General features: G+C 43.6%; 1 protein-coding gene across 2 annotated transcripts in view; it reads right to left on the bottom strand.

The window, feature by feature from the left end:
* OTUD3 (OTU deubiquitinase 3) overlaps nucleotides 1-19619 on the bottom strand; it is a 31941-nt gene extending 12322 nt beyond the window's left edge. Inside the window, exons 1-4 of one of the 2 annotated variants that reach the window (XM_021095472.1) lie at nucleotides 19247-19619; nucleotides 10455-10603; nucleotides 7742-7854; nucleotides 2965-3087 (exon numbers count right to left, since the gene is read on the bottom strand). In XM_021095472.1, coding sequence (XP_020951131.1) covers nucleotides 2965-3087; nucleotides 7742-7854; nucleotides 10455-10603; nucleotides 19247-19467 — 606 coding nt within the window. In that variant the 5' untranslated portion in view covers nucleotides 19468-19619. The remainder of the gene's footprint in view (nucleotides 1-2964; nucleotides 3088-7741; nucleotides 7855-10454; nucleotides 10604-19246) is intronic. The other variant, XM_021095471.1, reaches the window with a different exon arrangement.

Below are 24827 nucleotides of genomic sequence, written 5' to 3'. Positions count from 1 at the left end.
GGATAGCTAAGTATGTACACAACATTTTGTAAACAACTCTTATACAAATATAAAGGGAATAAAAGATCCTTCCTTACAGTAGGAACCAAAAACACCCAAGAATAAACTAAGCAAAAAATGGGAAAGATCTGTATGAAGAAAATGCTCTTGGAGATCATCAAAAAAGTCAATGAAACAAATAAGCATCTCAGGTTCTTGGCTAGGAAGATTCAACATCATAAATATGTCTATTTTGTTTGTTACTCTACTAAGTTTAATGATATCCCAATAAAAAAAAGAATATGTCTATTCTTTTTAACTAGACAAACTTATTCTAACACTAATATATAAAACAAAAAAAGCAAGAAAATACAGGAAATCATAAAAAAGAAATGATGAATGGAAAATTCTACTGGACTTTTTTTTTCCTTTTTCTCCCCCCACCCCCCTTTCGGCCACCCCGAGGCATACGGAGTTTCCAGGCCAGGGATCAGATATGAGCCAAGTTGCGACCCAATGCCCCTTAACCCACTGTGCCGGGCCAGGGGTCAAACCTGCATCCCAGCACTCTAGAGATGCCACCGATCCTGTTGCACTACAGCAAGATATCTGATTTTAAAATATACTCTTTCTTAACTAAAACAGTGAAAACAATAACACATGAACAGAAAAACGAGGGGAAAAGAACCAATATCTAGAAATAGACCCAACTACATCTGGGAATTTGGTATACGAGAAAAGCAGCATTTTAAAACCAGTGGAGAAAAGATACGTAACTAATAAATGGTTTGGGTACAACTAGGTACCACATGGAAAAATATAAAGCTGGATCCATATCCTCACACCTTTATATGAAAACAAACTCCAAAAAGAGATAAGATTTAATTTTCTTTTTTAAAAAATGAAAGGATAGAAGTACTAAAATAAACTATGGGAGAATTCTTGTTTAAATTCAGAGTGGAAAAGAGCTAATTATGACCCCAAACCCAGAAACATGTGAGAAAATGATCAATTTAACCCTATAAAAATCTAAACTCCTTCACAGCAAGACAATACGGCAAAGAATAAAAAGACAAAGGACTGAAAAAAATTGCAACTCATCCTAAAAAGTGGCTCATTTCCCTAAAATCTCCTAAAAATCATTAAGAAAACTAAATAGGCAGAAAATGGACAAAGAAAATGGATAAGTTCACACAAAAAAATATAAATAAGTTTTAAACATAGGAAAAGATCCATAAACTCACTAATAATTCGAAATAAAAATTAAAATTATGTTAAGAGAACAATTTCCTCCCTAACAGTAACAAAGATTTTAAAACCTGATAACATGCTGTGTTGGCAAAGGAATGGCAAGAGACACATATTGCAAGTGGGAGTAAAACTGGGAAGACTTCTATAGAGAGCAATTTGGTAACACCTATCAAAAATTATAAATGCACACATCCTCTGACGTAGTAAGAACCTTTCAGGAATTTATTACACAGATATACTCACACATGTGTGAAAAGAGATATATATAAGAAAGCACTGTATGCTGTTTGTAAAAGCAAAGTTTGAAAGCCATCTAGGAGTTCCTGCTGTGGCACAGTGGGTTAAGTATCTGACTGCAGGAGTTCCCGTCATAGCACAGTGGAAACGAATCTGATGAGTACCCACTCATCAGAGGACGCAGGTTCAATCCCTGGCCTTGCTCAGTGGGATCCAACCTGGCATTGCCATGAGCTGCTGTGTAGGTTGCAGACACGGCTCAGATCTGATGGTGCTGTGGCTGTGGCATAGGCCAACAGCTGTGGCTCCAATTGGACCGCCAGCCTGGGAACTACCATATGCCTCCGGTGCGGCTTTAAAAAGCAAAAAAAAAAAAAAAAAGAATCTGATCGCAGCTGCTCAGGTCACTGCAGTGATGCGGGTTCAATCCCCAGTCTGGTGCAATGGTTAAAGGACCCAGCATGGCTGGGAGTTGTGGCTAGGATTCAATCCTTGGCCCCAGGAACTTTCCTTATGCCACAGGTGTGGCCATAAAAAAAATAAATAAATAAGTAAATGAAAGCCACCTCTAAGTCCATCAAAGGGACTATTCAAACATGTTATAATGCATCCATATACTAGAATACTATGCAGCCATTTTAAAAGATTCAGGAAGTTTGTTATGTATTGCTATGAATTAAACTCCGAGACACGTTCCATTTGAAAAGCGCAGTGCTTAACAGTATGTAGAGGATGCCACAACTGTGGATACGGAGAATGAATTCCAGCAAAAGTTGAACACATGCACATACTCACATATCTGCTTGATGTGTAAAATATCTCTAGGTAATTTTTTCATATACTAATAACAGTGGTTGCATCCAGGGAGGTAAACAAAGGTAAAAGAGTGACTTTCATTTTGCTTTTTTTAATTACAAAGAAAGTGTCTAATAATGTGAGGAAAAGTTTTTGAAATAACATTAACAGAAAAAAGCAGGAAACAGCTATATAAATACAAAAACAGTATCAAAAGTTATTGACTTTGCATATTTTATTTTATTTTTTCTATAGTTTCCAATTTTTAGATACCAAGCATGGATTAATTTTTTTTTAATTAATTTAAAATTTTTATATAAATCATATTCCTGCAATTACAACCATTAGCTATTAGGGAATGCAAAAGAATGACAAGCAATTGTATCTGCTGCTCTCACCTGAGCTAACAAAGATTAAAAAATAAATAAATAAGCCCGAAGATTCCCTTTTTTTTTTTGGCCACTCCCACGGCATGTAGAAGTTGGCCAGGGATCGAACCCAAGCCACGGTTGCTACCTGTGCCACAGCGCTGGCAACGCCAAATCCTTAACCCACTGAACCACACGGGAACTTCTGGCCCACAGATTCTTAAAGGCAACTTTCTGGAACAACATCTCTGATTTTCACCTCCAAGGGGCACAGAGCTCTCGACCTGGTTCCTGCAGGGCTAAGTATACAAAAGAACCTGGAGACCAAACTCACATCAGTCTGGAGATGTGCGGGTGCCTCTGAGTTGTCATTGATCCTCCGAACGCTGTCATAGTGCTCTCCATACCGATAGGCGATGTGCAACTCCCGCACGTTGCTTTTATCCGTGCCACGGATCTGCAGACAAAGGGAGATGCCAGTGAGGATCTGCAGCGTCAGTTTCAAAAGAGAAACACCACCCGACTGCCCAGGAAGCCCAGTCAACAGGCTCTATGCAGAATGGGCTGGGAATATGAATGGGATAGTCCTAAGCAATTTCTGAATTATGTATGTCTGCTTCAGTGTGCTTAATATGCAACTACATGGAAATAAAGACATACGGAAATGCACATTCAAAAACCAGAGGCAGATTTACCATGACGTTAAATATGCTTAAGTTTCTGCAGTGTTAATATCTCTCGGCCCCTCAAGTGCATTAAATCCCTTCCATGAGGGAAGGCTCAGGGGCAGATGTAGATTTGCTGGGCTTGAAGTTCAAAAAATTGGGGGCCCCCTTTGAGAAAAAATACAAAATTGCTGGAGTTCCCATCATGGCTCAGTGGTTAACGAATCCAACTAGGAACCATGAGGTTGCGGGTTCAATCCCTGGCCTTGCTCAGTGGGTTAAGGCTGTGGCGTTGCTGTGAGCTGTGGTGTAGGTCACAAGATGCGGCCAGGATTCTGCATTGCTGTGGCGGTGGCGTAGGACAGCGGCTACAGCTCTGATTAGACCCCTAGCCTGATTAGACCTCCATATGCCACGATGTGGCCCTAGAAAAGACAAAAATATGTATATATAAAATTGCTAAAACCCCTCGCAAGATCTTGAAAGGAGGCCATAAAAATAAGGGCACTGCCATTCTATTGTCGTGGCTCAGCAGAAACGAAACCAACTAACATCCATGAGGATGTGGGTTGGATCCCTAGCCTCACTCAGTGGGTCAGGGATCGAGCGTTGCTGTGGCTGTGGTGTAGTGTAGCCCAACAGCTACAGCTCCAATTCAACCCATAGCCTGGGAACTTCTATATGCCACAGATGTGGTCCTGAAAAAAAAAAAAAAAAAAATGAGGGCACTGACACTTATGCTTCACTAACTTCACAGTAAATCCACCCCATCTGTAAAACAAAAACAGCATTTTTCATCAACCACAGATTGAAAAACATTAACAACAAACTCAAAACCTCACACTTTTATCAGTTTCAAAACCACCACGAAGAATAGTGCTCCCTGGAGTCGGGCAATACAGCCACCCTAAGGAGGAGCCTGAGTGTACTCCCCAGACCACCACTTCCACAGAAACGCTGCAGTGGTGATGAATCTGTTCTTTAGAAAGCCCAGGAACTGTCTATTTGTTAAAACCTCAAAGTATTAGCACCTCCTTCTTGTTTTTGCTCAAAGGCCTAGGCAGTAATAAGCCTTTCAGCAAACAGCATCTGTGGTCTAAAAACAGCATAACCACGGAACAAAAGGAACCAGCCAGATCGAGAAGTCAGAAGCACTGAACGTTTCTCCAGGTAGAATATCTAAGTCTCAGAGCAGAGTCTGGTTTAGACACACACAAAAGAGAGAACCCCATTCACCGCCTTGCAAGGCTACTGGGAAAGGACCTTAGTTGACTAGAATCTCTGAATGACATAATCCCTAAGGTGCTTGGACATTTAAATGATAACACCATCACACACTATGAATAGGAAAAAAATAACCTGAGGAACAGCCATCAAACTGTTAGGCAAGGAAGATCACGGAGGCCTTTCACTTTCTATGTTACATACATCTATACTGTTTGCAGGAGCTTATATTTCATTTGTAACCAGAAAAAAAAAATTGCAGGTTTCAAGTATAAACCTACTCATTATTAATGCATGAGCTCTTACCCATGACAGGAGCAACCAATTCAGCTTCAATTTTCAAATTTCATAAGATGCTTCATTTGGGTCAGGAGAGATGGGGGAGACCTACTACTAGGTAGTTCTAGTACACAGAAAATGCACTCCTTTAAAAAAACATACCTTCGATGTTTAGCAGTCCATGAAAAAGGACACTACAGAAATAAATGTATTTGAAAAAAAAAATTCTCACTAAAGAGAATTACTGTACACAGCTACCTAGAAAACTAAGAAACTTTAGGAGTTCTCGTGTGGGTGCAGCGGGTTAAGGATCCAGCACTGTCACTGCCACAGCTTGGGTCACTGCTACGGTGTGGGTTCAACCCTGGCCTGGGAGCTTCTACATGCCACAGGCACAGCCAAAATAAATAAATAAATTTTTTTTAAATAAGAAACTTTTAAAAAGTTATCGATGGAGGAAAAGGAAAGCTAAAGATACTAAGTTGGCACTGAGCATTCTCCTCCAAGAACAGGCTCCTTATGCTATATAGTCAAATAATTTTGATGATTTCTGCTAAGCAGTAAAGGGTTAAGGACAAAAAACTGGGACAAGGAAGCAGGTAAACAGTCTTCTTGGCTCAAAGGCATCCTTAGAAAGAAAGTGCCTCAGTAAAAATATGATAGCTCTCACTGGTGTTGGCACACCTAACCAACTACCCCAAAGAACAACACACATAGACCTTGTTTCCATCCTGTGGCTGTAGCCATGGACCAACCCACAGAGTATCCAACTTATTCTGATGCAGTGTAATTCTGTTAAAAGGACATTATGCCAGACATAGAATGCTACAGACCTCAGTTTATATGGCATTCTGCAAAGGCAAAACTGTAAGAGGCAAATCAGAATAGAGGTTACTAGAAGATGGGGATCGGGGGAGGGACCACTGACTGCAAAGGGGCAGGAGGTAACTTTCTAGGGGATTAGAAATATTCTGTATGTTGACAGTGGTAGTATTTACATGACTATGTTTGTCAAACTCACAGAACTATACACCAGGGAAGGGTGAATTTTGCTATATGTATATTTTGTCTTTATAAACGTGACTTTATTTTTAATGAGCAAAGGCTAGAAATATGCAATTTACAAAAGAATATATAAGCAGGTGGCATAAGAAAACAATGAGGAAAAAAAGCCACTGTCTGCCTTTATAATAATATAATACATGGGAAACATAAATGTGTGTTTGTGTATATATACACACAGATGTATCTGCATGTGTGACATGTCCCTTCCCAGTTCTATATATGTGTTTACAGCTAAGAGTATGTGTGAATATAGGGATGCACACTAAAGTGTTAACAGTAATTACCTCTGAGCAGTGTGACTCTGGGCGATTTTTATTTGCCTTGTGAGCTTTTCCAAATTTTCAAATTATCCTATAATCATTATGTTTCACTTTCTACTTGAAAAAAAGTTAGAAACGGGGGAGCAGTATGAGGGCGGGGGACAGACTGTTAGGAATCACCAGGCCAGGCTCCAGGAGCAGAGCCACAGTGAAAAGCACTCCGAGCACAGGACAAGTAATGGATACAAGTCTGGGTACATTTTCGCCCTACCTTTGACTTTCCATGCTCTAGAATGTTTGGTTGGATGGATTGTTTGGGAGATGAGGTTAACTGAGAATACCAAGGGTAATCTGAAACCAAGGGTAAGGTGAGGGAGGGAAGTTAAGCGTCACCAGCATGCTTTGCCATCCCATGGCACAAACTGAACATTTGCTGTAAAATCTTATTTGCTGTAAAGGAAAAAAAAAAAAAAAGAAAGAAAATCGGAACTGCAATGTATAGCTGAACAGAGCACAGAAATAAAGATTGACACCCTAGGCCATGAAATAAATTTTGTGGTTCAGAACATATTTTTTAACAACAGTTATTATAATGGATTTGGTGTTTGCTTCCCTTCACCTGAAAAACAAAAACTTGCAGTTCCTGCTGTGGCTCACCTGGTTAATGAGGATGCGGGTTTGACTCCTAGCCTTGCCCAGTGGGTTAAGGATCCAACGTTGCCGTGAGCTGTGGTGCAGGCCGGCCACTGAAGCTCTGATTCAACCCCTAGCCTGGGAACTTCCTTATGCCCCATATGCAGCCCTGAAAAAAAAGAACCCAGCGTAGTGTCCATGAGGATGCAGGTTCGAACCCTAGCCTTGCTCAGTGGGATAAAGATCCATCATTGCTATGCTGTGGTATAGACTGGCAGCTGCAGCTCCAATTCAACCCCTAGCATAGGAACATCCATATGCTGCAGGTACAGTTATAAAAATAAAGAAAATTCTTAAAATTTTAAAAATTACAAAATTTTTAAAATAAAAAACAAAAACATACACGTGGAACAGGTAAACTAGAATTGGTATGCAAATCCTTTAAATTCTCATTTAGATTTTTTTTTGGTCCTTTTTTTGTCTTTTTAGGGCTGCACCCGAGGCATATGGAGGTTCCCAGGCTAGGGGTCTAATCAGAGCTGTTGCTGCCGGCCTACACCACAGCCACGGCAATGCCAGAGCCAAGCCTCATCTGCAACCTACACCGCAGCTACGGCAACGCCAGAGCCTTAACCCACTGAGCAAGGGCAGGGATCGAACCTAGTCAGATTCGTTTCCGCTGCGCCACAACAAGAACTTCTCATTTAATATTTTTACAAAATTATCTAAATTATTTCGACACTAGGTTCTCTGCCCCTAATTACCCAATTAACTGCTGAATAATATTTCTGACATTTTAAAGACTTTTGAATTGTAATGCAGGGTTTAATTCCAAGCCACCACAAGCTTCCCATCTTTGGTTAGGCTTACTGTCCAAGTTACCCCACATTGTTCAATATCATAAGTCAAGCCCCATCATCTTAGGACAGCCCCAAAGCTAATTTATAAATAAGAGCTTACATAAATTCCTGAATAGATGACCTACCTGCCACAAAGGGGCATTAAGTTGATGAATCACCACGTTCAACTGATGATTTCTTGCAAAGGCTACAATCGCATCATTGCCAGCAAATGTTCCAGGTTTTGCCAAACTGGCCACTGCATGGAGAGAGGAGAGAAAGAAAAATGAAGTCTTTATAATGGAAAAATCCAAATGCAAACATACTTTGTTATTTATTTAGTTCCAAATAATGAGAAACAGGGGGGGAAACAAATAATGAGAAACAAAGGTCTACACCTGAAAAGTCCACTGGCTTTGTCAGAGTATAGGAATTTAAGCTGGCTGAACAGTATACAGACTGCTACTCAGAAGCACACCAATAAAGAAAGGATTCATTCATTCCTTCCTTCAGTAAATATTTTCTGAATGTTTCCTAAATGCCTAACTCCATGAAAGACACTGGACATGTAACAACCACAACAATCATGATAGTTTGCCTTAATGAATGCTTATTATGTGTCAAGCACTGCTCTACTCCTCATATTCCTTCAGAGTTTATAATTTCTTCTCATAAATCACTTTTAATCCTCAAAACAATCCCCTGAAAAAGGTATTATCAGGAACACCACCTTATAGATGAGGAAACTGAGGTGGAGGGTAGTTTATAACTGTGCCCAAGGTCATGAGCCAGTCCACAGCAGAGCTGAGTTTCATCCCAGACAGCCTGGCTCCAAGCCTTCAGCTTCTGGCCACTCCATTATCCAGCCTGTCACAGTTTGCCCTCAAGGAGTTTATAACCAGTGAGGGGCAAACAACAAGAAAGTAGACATTACTAACATGTGAGTGTTTTAGGAAAGAAATGTCTAGTAAAGAATTTAGCCTTTCCCAGAGAGAGGTCTGGCCTTTACCCCTGGCTCCTGGAATAGAACCTCTAAGCCCTTGGGATTTCCCAAGTGACAGGGGTGTCTCTGTTATCCACAGTGGGCCATTCAATCATTCAATCAACAAACGAGAGTGCCTTCTATCTGCCAGCCATTGTCGCAGTGGGGAACAGACACAGTCCCTGCCCTCAAGAATCTTGTCATATAACAAGGTAGAGATTCAAAACATAACTATAAGTTCTCCAATGTTCACTGCAGCACTATCTGCAATAGCCAAGAGATGGAAACAACCTAAATGTCCATCGACAAAGGAGTGGATAAAGAAGATGGGGTACATATACACGATGGAATATTACTCAGCCATTAAAAGGAAAGAAATAATGGCATTTACAGCAACATGGATGGACCTAGAAATTATTATGCTAAGTGAAGTCAGTCACACAATGAAACACCAACATCAAATGCTATCACTTCCATGGTGAATCTAAAAAAAGGACACAATGAACTTCTCTGCAGAACAGATACTGACTCAGACTTTGAAAAACTTAGGGTTTCCAAATGAGACAGGTTGGGGGATGGGGAGGTGCACTGAGGGTTTGGGATGGAAATTCTGCAAAATTTGATTGTGATGATTATTGTACACCTATAAATGTAATAAAATCCATTAAGTAAGAAAAAAATTTTTTAATTAAAAAAATAAAAACATAATTATAAGAACAATAAATGTTAACAGGTGTAGTCCTCAAGTGACACACAAATAGAATGCACAGACTTCTGGGCTTCTTTTCATTTCTGCTACGGCAGCCAGAGCCACTTCTCACTTCTATGATACTCAGACTCTGACAAAGCTATGACCAGCCACCAGGCAGGCAGGGTGACAGTTCATGAAAACACCTTTCCCTGGACATCTAAGGTCCCGCCATACCCTACATCTACCACATGAACTTCACTGAAGATGTGCAAGTACAATTTCAAGTCACAAACTAAAAACTCACTTGACCTAAAATATTTTAATTGGATCAATGACACTACTCATTTTATATAGCACTAAACTACAAGACTCGCCCCACATGCCCACACTTAATTTGTAAACTGATGACTACCTGGCTATCTGGTGTCTGTTAGACAAAAAGTGATCCAGAAGAGGACCAAGAGAACTCAATGACTAGGTAGAATAAATTACTCAGAGCTCCCGTCATGGCTCAGTGGAAACAAATCTGACTAGCATCTATGAGGACGAAGGTTCGATCCCTGGCCTTGCTCAGTGTGTTAAGGATCCGGGGTTGCCGTGAGCTGGGGTGTAGGTCATAGATGCGGCTCGGATCTGGCGTTGCTGTAGCTGTGGTTGTGGTGCAGGCCGGTGGCTACAGCTCCAATTCGACCCCTAGCCTGGAAACCTCCATATGCCGTGAGTACCACCCTAAAAAGCAGAAAGAAAGAAAGAGAGAGAGAGAAAGAAAGAAAAAGAAAGAAAGAATGGAAGAAGAAAGGAGAGCCATAAAATGTTAGCGTCTTCCCAGACTTTTCCTAGTGTGTGCCTGTATGTATACCTTTTAAAAAGAGGATCAATCTATACACACTATTTTATAAGCCTGCTTCCCCTCCCACCCCCACCCTGAATAAGACATCACAAATGGCTTTTCAGGCCAGGTTAATTAACATCATCATTTTTATTAAGGGCATATACAGCTAGATTTACCGATTCCCAACTGCCTATCATGCTGCCTATTACAGAGCAGGCAAATAAATATTTGTTAAATAAATGAAAGCCATAATGTATGTGCTCAAACCCCTGGCTGGCTGGGTGGGGACTGCTGACAGATTTAATTACCCAAGGCATTACATCTGGAGGATCCAGTGTCTCACGGTGAACCTACCATGTTTCTCAAAAGGAATGTCATCTTCAACAAAGGGTTCAAAATCTTCCCGCTGCTTTATCATGTAGTCCACTGTCTCTTGTCGGTGCCTGAGATGATTCCGGGAGTGTCCCTCCAGCTGATCACCAAGAGCTCTGAACAGGCAATTGCTATGAAAACAAAAACCATGGTCAAGACCTTTTAAAAGGGAACTTAGCTCATCTAAAACAATGATGCTTCAAGCTAGGCCATCCACGTTAATCTTTCACACAGAGAAGGGACAAAGCCTCAATTCAGACACTGGAGGAGAGCACTAGGGCATATGTCCAATCACAGTACTTTCTTGAGAGAAAACAAACAAGGATGCCACTCCCCACTTACCAGCTGGCTGACTCGGGAGACATACTCAACTTGCCAGCCGGCCTCAGGTGCTTCAAAGCAGAGTTGGTAACACACTAACCACCTGAAGACAGGGTCCAGACGCTATAAGCCATTGCACACCTAAAGGCTCTGACTCCCAAATCCCCTTCTAAATTGATAAATCATATTTACTGCCTCTTTTCTAAACATTTCACTGCAGCTGCCCAGCTAACTAACCATTCACCTAACAAAGAGTACCAAAAAGAAAGCAATTTGTCAAGCTCCTGAGAGAAAAATCCTGTTTGAGTCCTAAGAACACAGTGGAGGAAGCCATGGGAAGGGAAGCATCTGGACAACAGGCGGTGTTCTATGCGCTCCCTCCTTAGTTCCTCACCTCTCACCCAAGGAGTCACAATGCTGTTGCTACTCCTGCCAAATGAAAATTCTCCAAGCTTTCTTTTTGTTTCTAAAATTAAAATGCTGGTAATAAAATTTAAGAGTTATCTTTCTTTTCAAACCCCTTAGAAGCTTCTGAGATTCCTAACTATATTAAAAAGACAGAGCCCAGATACACAGAGACTGAAACAAGACAAACACAATCTGGTATCCTCAAAACTAAGGAAATAACCATTCTGAAGCCAAACAGTAGCCTAGTTTCGCACCCAACTGTTTACTCTTTCAAACGAAAATCTGTGATATTCCAATTTTAAAATATAAACTCATCACTGTGGGGAAGACTTCAGACCTAAATGTGTAGGTAACAGAGGCTTTTTGTTTTCCAACTCAGAAAAGTGAGTTTTTAAAAAGAAAGTTATAGAGAGGCAAGAATTCTTTCAAATGTACAAATTTAGTTTTGTTTTGCAGGGCAGGGGAGAGAATTTAAGATGACAGATTCTATAAACCAAAATCCAAGAAACTTTGTATCAATCTGGGGCAAGATTCTAGAAGGGACTGGGGCATAATAGTTCTAGACACTAGAATGAGGTGTCTGTTATTAAAATCTAACAAGGGCCGTCATTTTTACAAGCACAGGAAAAAAAGTAAGCTAATGGATAAAATGTCCTCAATTTTAAGCTTTTCTCCCAAACTTTTCTTATACCTTTAACATCTGCCACCGCTAGTCTATCCTTGAATCCAATTTAAGAGGTGGTATGACTAGGAGTTCCCAATGTGGCTCAGCAGGTTAAGAATCTGACTAGTATCCAGGAGGATGAGGATTCAATCCATGGCCTCACTCAGTGGGTTACGGGTCTGGCATTGCCGTGAGCTGTGGCTCCAATCAGACCCCTAGCTTAGGAAATTCCATATGTCACAGGTACAGCCCTAAAAAGCAAAAAAAAAAAAAAAAAAAAAAAAAAAAAAAAGGAGGAAGTATGATTTAGCCCCAAATGACATATCTAGTTATTTTACATTTGATATGTCAAAATGGCATTCTACAGAAACAGGGGCAAATGTTCTCCACTCAGGCCAAAAAACTAAGTGTAAAACTAAGTCTTCTGCCTGAGCTCCGTCACATCGATCTGCACACCACATACACAGACACAGAAACGCACACAGATATATGCAAAGAAAAAGCACTGAAACCATCACTTCAACAGCTCTTACAGGAGTTCCTGTCGTGGCTCACAGAAACAAACCTGACTGCATCCATGAGGATGCAGGTTCGGTCCCTGGCCTCGCTCAGTGGGTGAAGGATCCGGCATTGCCATGAGAAGTGGTGTAGGCTGCAGACATGGCTTGGATCTGGCATTGCTGTGGCTATAGTGTAGGCCAGCGGCTACAGCTCCAATTCGATCCCTAGCCTGGGAACCTCCATAGCTGCGGGTACGGCCTGGGGCGGGACACAGGGACACACACACACACACCAGCTCTTACAAAGCCCTAGGGACTAGTCCCCATGCTTTATACATGCATCGAATGGGTTTAGTCCCTACAACTTTATGAGATGGGCATTGTTACCATCCGCCTCAGGTAGCCTACCCAAGGTCACAAAATCAGTAGGTGGTGCACCCAGGATTCAAACCCAGGCACCAGACTGTTAATGTAGTTATCCTTAGGTAATGGAATTAGGAGTAACTGTTAAACTTATTTTAATATGCTTTTCTATATTTACCAAACTTTCCTTGAGCACTAAAAATAAGCAGTCAAAATGAAAAATCAAGAGAGACAAATCACGTCCTTTCCTGACAGAGTTACCACGCAGTGGCACAGGAAATGTGAACAAACACTATAGCCACCTGGGTCCCCTTAGCGCAGCAAGCGCACTCATGATCCTCATGAGAACAATGCAGCCAGGGCCCAAAGGGCCTCTAGGAGATGCCAGCTGTTTCCTGAGTCCACACCCTCACTCACTAGCTACAGCTGGGCTTCTCAGTCCCCACAGTGCTAAGGTTCCGGGACAATTCTTTGTCCTGTGCACTGGAAGATATTCACGACCATCCTTGGCTCTACCGGCTAGATGCCTGTAGCACCACTACCACCACTCTCTCCATCTGTTGTGACAGCCAAAAATATCTCCAGCCATTGCCAGGTGCTCCCCTGGGGGAAAATCATCCCCACTTCAGAACCCGTGCACTGGAGTTCCCGTCATGCTCAGTGGTTAACACACCCGACTAGCATCCATGAGCATGCACGTTTGATCTCCGGCCTTGTTCAGTGGGTTGGGGATTTGGCATTGCCATAAGCTGTGGTGTAGATCGCAGATTTGGCTCAGATCCCGTGTTGCTGTGGCTCTGGCGTAGGCCGGCAGCTTCAGCTCTCATTGGACCGCTAGCCTGAGAACCTCCACGTGCCCTGGGTGTGGCCCTAAAAAGACAAAAAAAAAAAAAAAAAAAAAAGAACCAGTGCACTATAGGGATGTGAGTAAAGCCTTATTTGAATTAAAAAAAAAAAAAATAACCACTTACCCAAGTAGCACGTAAGGGTACTCAATAATTTAGGATGAGATGATACTGCAACACAGACTTTTTTAAAATGAATGGGCTCTTAGGCTGCAGTAATAGTAAACATGCAGAGAAGTGGCAGAGGGGGTAGATCCTGTTCTTTGAGGTCAGACCACAGCTAGAGTACTGGATATAATACTGGTTACTACACTTCAAGACATGTCTGATGAGACGATGTGGCTTTAATTTATTTTTTTATTTTTTAGCTTTTTAGGGCCACGCCTGCAGCATATGGAAGTTCCCAGGCTAGAGGTCCAGTCAGAGCTACAGCTGCTGGCCTATGCCACAGCCAAGCAACGCAGGATCTGAGCCACATCTGCAACCTACACCATGGCTGACAGCAACACTGGGTCCTTAACCCAGTAAGCAGGGCCAGGGATTGAACCTGCATCCTCATGGATCCTAGACAAGTTCGTTAACCACTGAGCCATGAAGGGAACTCCCGAGGTATGTGGCTTTAAACGAAATAATCTGAAGAACGTCAACGAGTAGTGACTTTTAGCCTAAAGAAGGCTCAGGTGGACACGACAATTGTCATGGTGAAAGGGATGTCATCCTTGCACAATCAAACTAAAACGTGGAAACTACAGAGACATAGATTTCAGCAAATAAAAGGAAACTTTATTTTAGCTCTATAGAGACAATGAACAGACTAAAGGTTTTATAAATTTCTACCAGGAAGCCACAGGAATTGTCTACACAGGTGCTATACAACATCGTCACCACCAGCCACAGGTGATTACTCAGCACTGGAAATGTGTTCATCCAAATTGATGTGTGCTGTAAGTGTAAAACACTGGATTTTGAAACAGTATTTTAAACGTGAAGTATCTTCCTAAAATTTTTACCTTTTTAATGTAGCTACTGGAAAAATTTTAAATTACATATGTGGTTCCCATTTTATTTGGACTGGACAGTGCGGGTCTTGATCCCTGACTAACACCACATCACCTGAGAACTTGCTCAAAATCAAAATATTCTGAGGCCCCACCCCAGGCCTACTGAGTCAGACACTCCGGGGTTGGGACCCAGCAATCTAGTCCCTCCAGGTGTTTAATTAGCCCTCCGGGTGATTCTGCTGTACATGGAACTTTGAGAATCACTGGTCTAAAATCCAGACTCCAAATCAACTACAGCTGCACATGAGAATCACATGTGGACAGTTGTAAAAATTATGACTAAGGAAGCCCCACTGCCTAAGATTCTGGTGTGGCTGATCCTGGGGACAGCCCAGGCACTCTATTTTTCCCAAAGTCCCCCCAATGATTCTATTGTGCCACCAAGCTGAAAACAACTGTTAGGAGTTCCCATTGTGGCGCAGCAGAAACAAATCCGAAAAGGAACCAAGAGGTTTCGGGTTCAATCCCTGGCCTCACTCAGTGGGTTAAGGATCCGGTGTTGCTGTGAACTGTGGTGTAGGTTGCAGACACGGCTCGGATCTGGCATTGCTGGGGCAGTGGTGTAGGCCAGCAGCTGTAGCTCCAATTCGACCCCTAGCCTGGGAACCTCCATATGCTTCAGGCGCAGCTGTAAAAAGAAAAAAAAACAACTGGGCTGGACACAAACAATAAGGCTACTGTACAAGTGATGCAGGTACTAATGGATAATTAGACAAGATGATGTGTAAATGCCCTTCCATCACTAAGATCCTGCAATGATTTAAAAAAAAAAGGGGGGGGTAAAAATTTAAAAACAACTTGCTTGAAACAGAGATAAATGGCTAAAATTAGTGATTTTTCAGTGCTTTAATATCAGAACACTACTGATTAATACTGTAATTTGAAGCTACATCTAGTGAGATACAACTGGATAGAGTCAGAGATGTTAATATTATACTGCCTCATCGATTAGTGATTCTTTTCACACTACAGCCAATCATGTTTTTAAGGACAACATCAAGGTTAAAACAGCTCCTGTTCTGAAACTGAATCCAATTTATCTGAGTCAACCCTCAAGACAACACAACAAATATGAAGGTGGCTCATGATGCATTACAAACCCCATAAGAAACTCCCTGATTAAGCTACGCTATACTGAGTCCACTCACGTAAAGGCTACATTAGAGAATATCAGCTAATTTAGTCCCAAGGTTCCAGAAGTGCCCAACAACGAATATGCCTAGATAGTGCGATGTTATCTCAAGCTACTCAGTACTGCAATCAGACCAGAACGGAAAGATGGGAAGAGTAGAGACTTTTAATGACCATAACTTTCTATTTCACCAAGAGTGCTCAATAAATATTAAGCAATAAGAGAATGTGTGGGTACCTACTAACGTGGAACATACACAGGAAATAGCATCCACTGCAGTGATAATGCCTGTCATCACCACATCCAAAAATGCCACACCACTAAAGAGGGCACCATTTCACGGCACCCATGGGCAGAGTTTGCGAACAGAATGGGGTTAGCTTCGTGGAGCCCACAAAAGAGGGATTATCATCACCTTATCCAACACTGGCCCAAAGAACAGGGACTCGGCAGTGAGACATGTGCATTGCGCCTCTGACCCCTGCCGTCTCACGGCCACTGATTCTACCCTTGAACTCTGTACTCCTGTCATCCTAACTTGCAGGTCTCACAAACATAATGTGCTCCTGTGCCTTTACCTTTACTACTCCTCAACCTGCAATGTTCTCTTGCTATATTTTTACTGACCTTCATAACCCAGTCTGAGTATGACCTCCTTTGAGAGGCACAGGGCAGGTGTTCATGAACATTTGCTGAATGAATGAGGTTTCCCCGACCCCGTCAGAAGTGTTAGCCACTTCCTTGTCAACAGTACCGCTTTACCAGGCACTGGGAAGAGTATATCAACCTGTATGTTAATTATTTATATCATCCATTCTCAAAGTGTGGCCCAGTTTGGGAAGGGCCAGGGTCTCTGAGACCCTTTCAAGGTATCCATGAGTCCAAAACAAAGATGCTACTTATCTTTTTCCCTCTCATTCTCTCACAAGTGTACAGTGGAGGTTTCCAGAGACAACTGATATATGATACATGACGCGATCACTCTGAAGGTAACAGAATGTGTTTGCGTATTGTGTTTTAATTTCTGTTCTACTTTCTAGTATAGTAGAGTGACAACTATAACTAAAACCCACATAAACAAAAGCTCTTTGGAGTCCTCAGTAATTTTTAAGACTGTAAAGGGGTCCTAAGACCAAAATGTTCGAGACCTGCTGTTATGCTTTTCTCTTACTAGGATGTACTCCCAGCACTGAGCTCAGCCAATGTTTGCTGCACTAAAGAAGTATGCTCTTGGAGTTTCCATCATGTCTCAGCAGAAGACTAGTATCCATGAGGACGCAGGTTCGATCCCTGGCCTCGCTCAATGGATTAAGGATCCAGCGTTGCTGTGAGCTGTGTGCAGATCACAGACTCAGCTCAGATCTGTGTTGCCATGGCATAGGCCGGCGGCTACACCTCTGATTCGACCCCTAGCCTGGGAACCTCCATATGCTGCAGGTGTGGCCCTAAAAAAAAATAATAATAATTTTTTTTAATTTAAATTTCCCACAGCATTAGGAAAACTCCTTCTGCTGCAATTCCTGCTCACAAGCAACCTTCTGGAGGGTACTTCAGTTTCCTGGACATCCTGACAGTGGGACTACCACACCAGGTACAGCAGATACAAGCAATTCAATCCCACCCCACCAGACCTCACTTCAACCCCACTGTGAAGTATTCAACTGGTATTCTAGTTTATATAGCAAGGTCTTGGGCTTGTGAGTTTGCTTAGGATTAAGGAAAGCCTTGAATATTTAATAAATTGTATCTGACAAAATCACCGTACTAGGATAAAAGACCCAGTAAAGCAAGCTCTTAACTGTAGCAACCCCACTAAGAAAACACTCCTGGAGTTCCCGTCGTGGCGCAGTGGTTAACGAATCCGACTAGGAACCATGAGGTTGTGGGTTCGGTCCCTGCCCTTGCTCAGTGGGTTGACAATCCGGCGTTGCCGTGAGCTGTGGTATAGGTCGCAGACATGGCTGGGATCCTGCGTTGCTGTGGCTCCAGCGTAGGCCGGTGGCTACAGCTCCGATTAGCGTGGGAACCTCCATATGCCACGGGAGTGGCCCAAGAAATGGCAAAAAAAGACAAAAAAAGAAAAAAAAAAAGAAAACACTCCTTTGAGGGACCCTGCTGAGGGTCTAGCTGGCCTTCCTTTATGATATTTCTGTCATTCATTCATTCAACAAAAATGCACTGAATACCTTCTGGAGTTCCCGCTGTGGTGCACTGGGTAAAGAATACGACTTAGTGGCTCAAGTCGCTGCGGAGGCATGGGTCCCATCCCTGGCCCAGCTCAGTGAGTGAAGGGATCTACAGCTGCAGCTCAGATTCAGCCCTGGCCCAGGAACTTCCATATGCTGTGGGTGCAGCCATTTAAAAAAAAAAAATGCTATGAATGCCTTCTGAGTATCAGACACTGTGCCAGGTGGTGGTGAATAAACTGCAATCAAGCTCTAAATCCAACCTGCCTGAAGCACTGTGCATACGTAGGAAAAGTGGAAAAGGTAACCTACAGCCAGTAACAATTATAAACAGTTATAAACAGTTTTGATTAGCATAAGGTGAAAGCCAGAAAATACTTGCAATATAAGGTGAAATCCAGAAATACTTTCTTCCCCCACGTCCATGCCTAACAGCTAAGGCAATTCTGCATGGTCTTCAGCTTCATTTTATTCTTCCCTCTGCCCTATCTGAGCCCCCAAATGACAGCTGGGCTGTTAATTCTGTCTCTTCCAGAGTGACAAACTCTGGCAACCAGACTCCTTTTATCTATCCCTACACTGGGATGCTAATTTATCTCCCCTACACTTTTCCTTTTGCCCTCCATGCTCCTGGGTCCACATCCCCTTTTCTGAGGCCATTTTTCCTTCCCTCCCTCATTCCCTTCCTCCCATCCCATTTATTCATCCCATATTCTCTAAATAAACTGGATTCCAGTCTAAAGCCCAAGCAAGCTTGGGGAAGTGTGGTTGCCTACAGAGGAAAAACTGAAGCCCACGAAGGTAAGAATTAGAGAAGCTGCTTTCAGCTCAGTAAACAAGAGGCCCTCACAGACCTCATTTCCCAAGTGTAAAAGGAGGGCAATACCCAACAGTAATAAGAACTCAAAGGAGGCCAAGCGTTATACCAACCGGGGCTTGCACCGCTTTCTAAAAGATCGTCATTATGACAGCTCTTCGACTGACTGGCTCCATCTCATTCCTTCAGATCTCAGCTTAAATGTCACCTTTCAGGGGAGCCTTCCTGGACATCGATCTAACGGGGCTCTCCGGACCCCTTTACTGTTTGCTTGGGGCCTTTGCCACTATCAAGGCAATTGGGGATTACTCGAGCATCTCAAGGGGAGGAGCCTGGCCGCCTCGCTCGCTGCTGGACCCCCCAGCACTGGGAAGGGGCTGGCGTTCTGGGCCGCCCGATGAATGGGCAGGCGAGAACCCGCGACAGTCGCCAAGCGCAGCGCCCCACCGCCCCTACGCGCTCCCGGGCCCGCCTCACCCGTCCCCCGGCACCTCCCGCAGCTTCAGCCCCAGGGCCTGCAGTTGGTTGGCGAAGCTAACGAACTCCTCTTCGCAGCCGCCGCCGCCGCCGGACTCCGGCCGGTTCCGCCGCTCCTTGGCTAGGGCCCGGCGCGCCGCGCGCTCGTCCCGCTTGCGCTCGGCCTCGGCTTTCCGGCTGCCGCTGCCCGGCCGGCTCTTCGCCGCCTGCTTCCGGGACATGGCCTTGGCCCTGCGGCCCGCAGCGGTAAGAGGAAAAGCCGCAGGACCGTCAGGCAGCCGCCTCAAGTGCCTAAAACCCGAAGCGGCGCGGGCGACAGAGCCCGGCGACGGGGACGCGGCGACCGCGCCTGCGCCGGCTCTGGGTACCTGGTCACGTGACAGAACGCCCCCCACCCCCGCCCCGGCTAGGAGAACAGGAGCCATAGAGAGCACTCCTGAGAGAGCTAGAGGGGCACCCGTCTTTGTTTGCTCCGCTCCTCCCCCTAGCGGTGGGTGGTACTCCAAGTGAGGAGCCAGTTGGACCCAAAAGAGAGCGCAACAGGAAAAGGTCAAGGAGATCGATCACTGCTTTAAAGCCCGTGGACTTTATTTAATCCTGTCCCTCTCTACCTCTCTACCTTCGCTCATAACGCAGGGAGAGGTAGCCCTTGTCCAGAACACTGTCTCCTCTGTAATTTTGATTCCACTCTGAAGTGACCAATCTAGGTTTGCCCGGATTAAGAGTCTTCCAGGGACGCAGGACTTTCAGTTTTAGAGCAGAGACAGCCCCAAGCAAACCAGGGTTGATGGGTGACCCTAAACGACATCCACCTACCCTGGAAGCTAACTCCGTCAGTAATCCCCTCTCTCCTGCATAATACCCTCTTCTCCTTTGTCCTGGTCCCTCTTTCTTTTCTTTTTTTTTTTTTTTTTTTTTTTTTTTGGTCTTTTTAGGGCTGCACTGGAGGAATGTGGAAGCTCCCAGGCTAGGGATTGAAACGGAGCTGTAGCTGCCAGCTTACACCACAGCCACAGCAATGTGGGATCCGAGCCGAGTCTGTGACCTACACCACAGCTCACTATAACACCAGGCTAGGAACCATGAGGTTGTGGGTTCAATCCCTGGCCTTGCTCAGTGGGTTGGGGATCCGTGTTGCCATGAGCTGTGGTGTAGGTGGTAGGCACGGCTCGGATCCTGCATTGCTGTGGCTCTGGCGCAGGCCAGCAGCTGTAGCTCTGATTAGACCCCTAACCTGGGCACCTCCATATGTCGCGGGTGCGGCCCTAAAAAGCAAAAAAAAAAAAAAAAAGAGAGAGAAAAAGAAAGAAAAAAGAAACAATAGTGCAGCCTTGGGGCAGGATCCTGGTTCCTCTTCAGGGAATATACATAACAATATCTTTGAGTTATCCCACTGAACTAAAAACAACTGGGAGTTCCCATCGTGGCTCAGCAGTTAATGAACCTGACTAGTATCCATGAGGACCCAGGTTTGATCCCTGGCCTCGCTCACTGGGTTAAGGATTCAGTGTTGCCATGAGCTGTGGTGTAGGTCGCAGACACCACTGGTGTTCTGTGTTGCTGTGGCTGTGGCTTAGGAGCAGCTGTAGCTCAGATTGGACCCCTAGACTGGGAACTTCCATATGCCATGTGTGTGGCCCTAAAAAGACAAAAGAAAAAAAAAAAAAAAAAAAGCCCCAACTAATGGAAGCCGTTAACTGCTTGATGAAGCATCCTTCACTCCGGAAAGGAGGTCACTGTTTGATAACTTTGAGAATCACAGAAACTCATCAGGAGACACCCCCCCCCCAAGGCCAGATTAAAGAAATCACAGGAGGAGTTCCCATTGTGGTTCAGCTGGTTAAGAACCAGTATTTTAAAGAAATCACAGAAGGAGTTCCCATTGTGGCTCAGCTGGTTAAGAACCTGACCAGTATCCATGAGGATTCGGGTTTGATCCCTGGCCTCACTCAGTGGGTTAAGGCTCCAGTGTAAGCGTGGCATGGGTTGGAAATACTCCTTAGATCCAGTGATGCTGTGGCTGTGGTGTAGGCCAGGAAATTTCACATGCCACAGGTGCAGCCCTAAAAAAAAAAAAAAAAAAAAGGAATACAGGCCCCGAACACGACCTGATCCTTACCAGCAATCCCCACCCTTGAACCACTGATACCAGAAAGATGATACCAGAATCCGGGTTCTCGTTCACGGTAGTCAAAGAATGAACTCCGAGAACACACAGGCAGCAAGCAAGCAAAGTCTTTACTAAAGGAAAGCAAATAGCTCCCAAGACAGCTGGGAGGGGGGAGGAGAGCCCCCTTCTTTATTGTCCTATGGGGGTTTTTATTCCTTAAATGTGGCGAGGGTACCAAAGTGGGGTCCAGAAAGATGCGGTTTTCTCCCATTGGCTTTGTTCAATTACCTATATTAGTCCTTGTCCAATAGGGCTTTTAGAGTTGGAAATGTTCCATAAGTTTTATGGTTTCTTTGTCCTTCTCTTTCCTTAGATTAAGTCACCATTCCTCTCATTCCTTTTCTATCAGTTGAGGAGTGGGCTAGAGATTCGAATTTCCTACAGTAAACAAAGCCTGTGGGGAGTGCACATTTCCTATAATAAAACAAGGCCTGTGGAGGTGTTACTCCCTGGAGCCCTTAAGCCACAGAGGTTAATCAATATCCATATCAAGAGAATGTATCCAAACCCATTCTCCTACACTACCTACCTGAGTTAGTATTCTGTCTCACCTTTGCTATAAACCTCCTCACTAAATCATCCCTAGTGAGCAAATGGAACACACAGTTTTGGGAGGCATTGGCCTGCTGTGTTCTCCTTTGCCTGACAAAGCAATAAAGCTTTCCTTTTCTCCTTCACCCAGAACTCTTGTCTCCAAGATTCAGTTCAGCCACAGTGCACAGATGCTGAGTTCTGAGACCACGTCACCAACAGGATGAGGAAATCAGAAACCTCAGCACACTGATGTTGGGAGGTAAACTACTGTGGTCTCTGGCAGGGCAAATTGGGCAGTCTCGAGAAACCTTTTTTTTTTTTTTTTTTTTTTTAAAGCCTGCACCCATGGCATATGGAGGTTCCCAGACTGGAATCGAATGGGAGCTATAGCTGCCGCCCTACGCCACAGCCACAGCGACGTGGGATCCGAGCTGCATCCACAAGCTGCACCACGCTCACAGCAATGCCAGAACCTTAACCCACTGAGTGAGGCCAGAGAACTTCACAGATGCTAGTCAGGTTCATTTCCGATGAACTACGATGGGAACTCTTCGAGAAATATTTTAATGTCCAGAAATACCACATTTCTTTAACTATTCTTAAACAAACCTTACGCACATGCACTAGAAGGTCTGTCCAAGGATATTTAAGGTAGAGTGCTGTGTAAAAGCAAATAATTAGAAATAGCATAAATATTCATCAATAGGAAAATGACCTCTTCAGTAATGACTACTTCATTTATTAAATACTGCAAAACCATTTAAAAGAATGGGGTTCCTGTTGTGCTGTAATGGGATTGGCGGCATCTCTGCAGCAGCAGGATGCAGGTTCAATCCCTGGCCTAACAGAGTGGGTTAAAGAATCCAGCATTGCTGCAGCTGTGCCATAAATCACAACTGCAGCTCCAATCTGATCCCTGGCTTGGGAACTCCATACACTGCAGGGCGGCCAAAAGAGAAAAAAAAAAAAAAAATGATGAGGGAGAAATGAGGTAGGTCTAGATGAAGTCACGTGGATAGCTCTCCAGGGCGCCTGGTGGAATGGCAAAGCACCTGGCAAAGTGATCCATTCCAAGTAGCCTTTATTTACATAAAACAGAACAACAGCAACATAAAACAAAACAGAAGACTATATGTTTTCTGCAGGTGTACCTGTAGACAGTCACTTCTCGGTATCCATAGAAGACTGGTTCCAGGACCAAAATCCATGGATCCTCAATTCCTTTATATTAATTGGCTTGGAGTTCCCGTCGTGGCTCAGCAGAAATGAATCTGACTAGGAACCATGAGGTTTCGGGTTCAATCCCTGGCCTCGCTCAGTGGGTTAAGGATCTGGCGTTGCCATGAGCTGTGGTGTAGGTTGCAGATGTGGCTCAGATCTGGCGTTGCTGTGGCTCTGGCATAGGCCAGCAGCTGCAGCTCCAATTAGACCCCTAGCCTGGGAATCTCCATATGCCATGGGTGCAGCCCTCAAAAAGACAAAAATTAAAATATATATATATATATCTTGGCTATACAAGTCCACTCCTGGGCATATATCTGGAGAAAACTCTAATTCAAAAAGATACATGCACCCCAATGTTCATATCAGAGCACCATTTACAGTAGCCAAGACATGGAAACAACCTAAATGTCCATCAACAATGAATGAATAAAGATGTGATATATGTATGTGATGACGTGAGATATATATATATACACACACACACATATATATATACTCCTCTACTACTCAGCCACAAAAAAATAGCAAAATAATGCCATTTGCAACAACAGGGATCAACCTAGAGATTATCATACTAAATTAAGTCAGATAAAGACAAATATCATATGATATAACTTATATGAAGAATCTAAATATGACACAAATTGAAGTTCTCTTATGGCACAGCAGGTTAAAGATCCAGTGTTGTCACTGCAACGGCTTGGGTTACTGCTGTGGTGCAGGTTTGATGCCTGGCCCAGGAACTTTCCCCATGTGGTGGACATGGCCCACCCAAATGTATGCACAAATGAACTCACTTCCAAAAGGGAAATAGACTCACAAACATAGAAAACAAACTTATGGTTACCAAAGGGGGAAGGGATGAGGGGGCCAAGAGGAACAAATGAGGAGGTTGTGATTAGCAGATACAGAGCGACAAGTTTCTACTGTATGGCACAGGGAACAATATTCAGTATCTTGCAAATAACGCACAATGAAAAAGAATGTATGTATATGTATAGCTGAATCACTGCTGTATACCAGAAACTAACAACACTGTAAATCAACTATATTTCAATTTAAATAAATACTTTCTTTAAATGGCTCTAGGACAGCTGGCCCTCGTTATCCATGGGTTCCTTGGATCCACCATGGGTTGAATCCATGAGTGTGGAGCCCATAGATACGGAAGGCTGACTGTTCTTAAACATATGGAAAATAGTCTGGAAAGATAAATACCAAACTGATGAGAACAAGGAGAGAGGAAAGATGGAAAGAGAACTTTATATGTAGTTTTTAATGAGTGCATATTTGCATATTATGCATATAACAAAATTAATAAAAATTATTTTTACTAGACTTAAAAAAAATCTGGTCTTTCCTTCAAGTTGAAGCCCATAGAGAGCTTTGGGGGACCTGTTTTGTCACTAAGACGAGTTTATAATAAGCTTCTCCTAAGGAGTGGATATTTCCTGAATCTTTAAGAACTCTTGGGAGAATTCCCATTGTGGCTCAGCGGGTTAAGATCCTGTCTAGTATCCACGAGGATGTGGGTTCAATCCCTGGCTTCGCTCAGTGAATTAAGCTGCCGCATAGGTCGCAGGCGTGGCTCAGATCTGGCATTGCTGTGGCTGTGGTGTAGGCCAGCAGCGGCAGCTCTGATTCAATCCCTAG

Source organism: Sus scrofa, chromosome 6 (genome assembly GCF_000003025.6).
Source record: "Sus scrofa isolate TJ Tabasco breed Duroc chromosome 6, Sscrofa11.1, whole genome shotgun sequence".
Classification (NCBI taxonomy): Eukaryota; Metazoa; Chordata; class Mammalia; order Artiodactyla; family Suidae; genus Sus; species Sus scrofa.
This window is presented reverse-complemented; position numbering and strand designations above follow the sequence as displayed.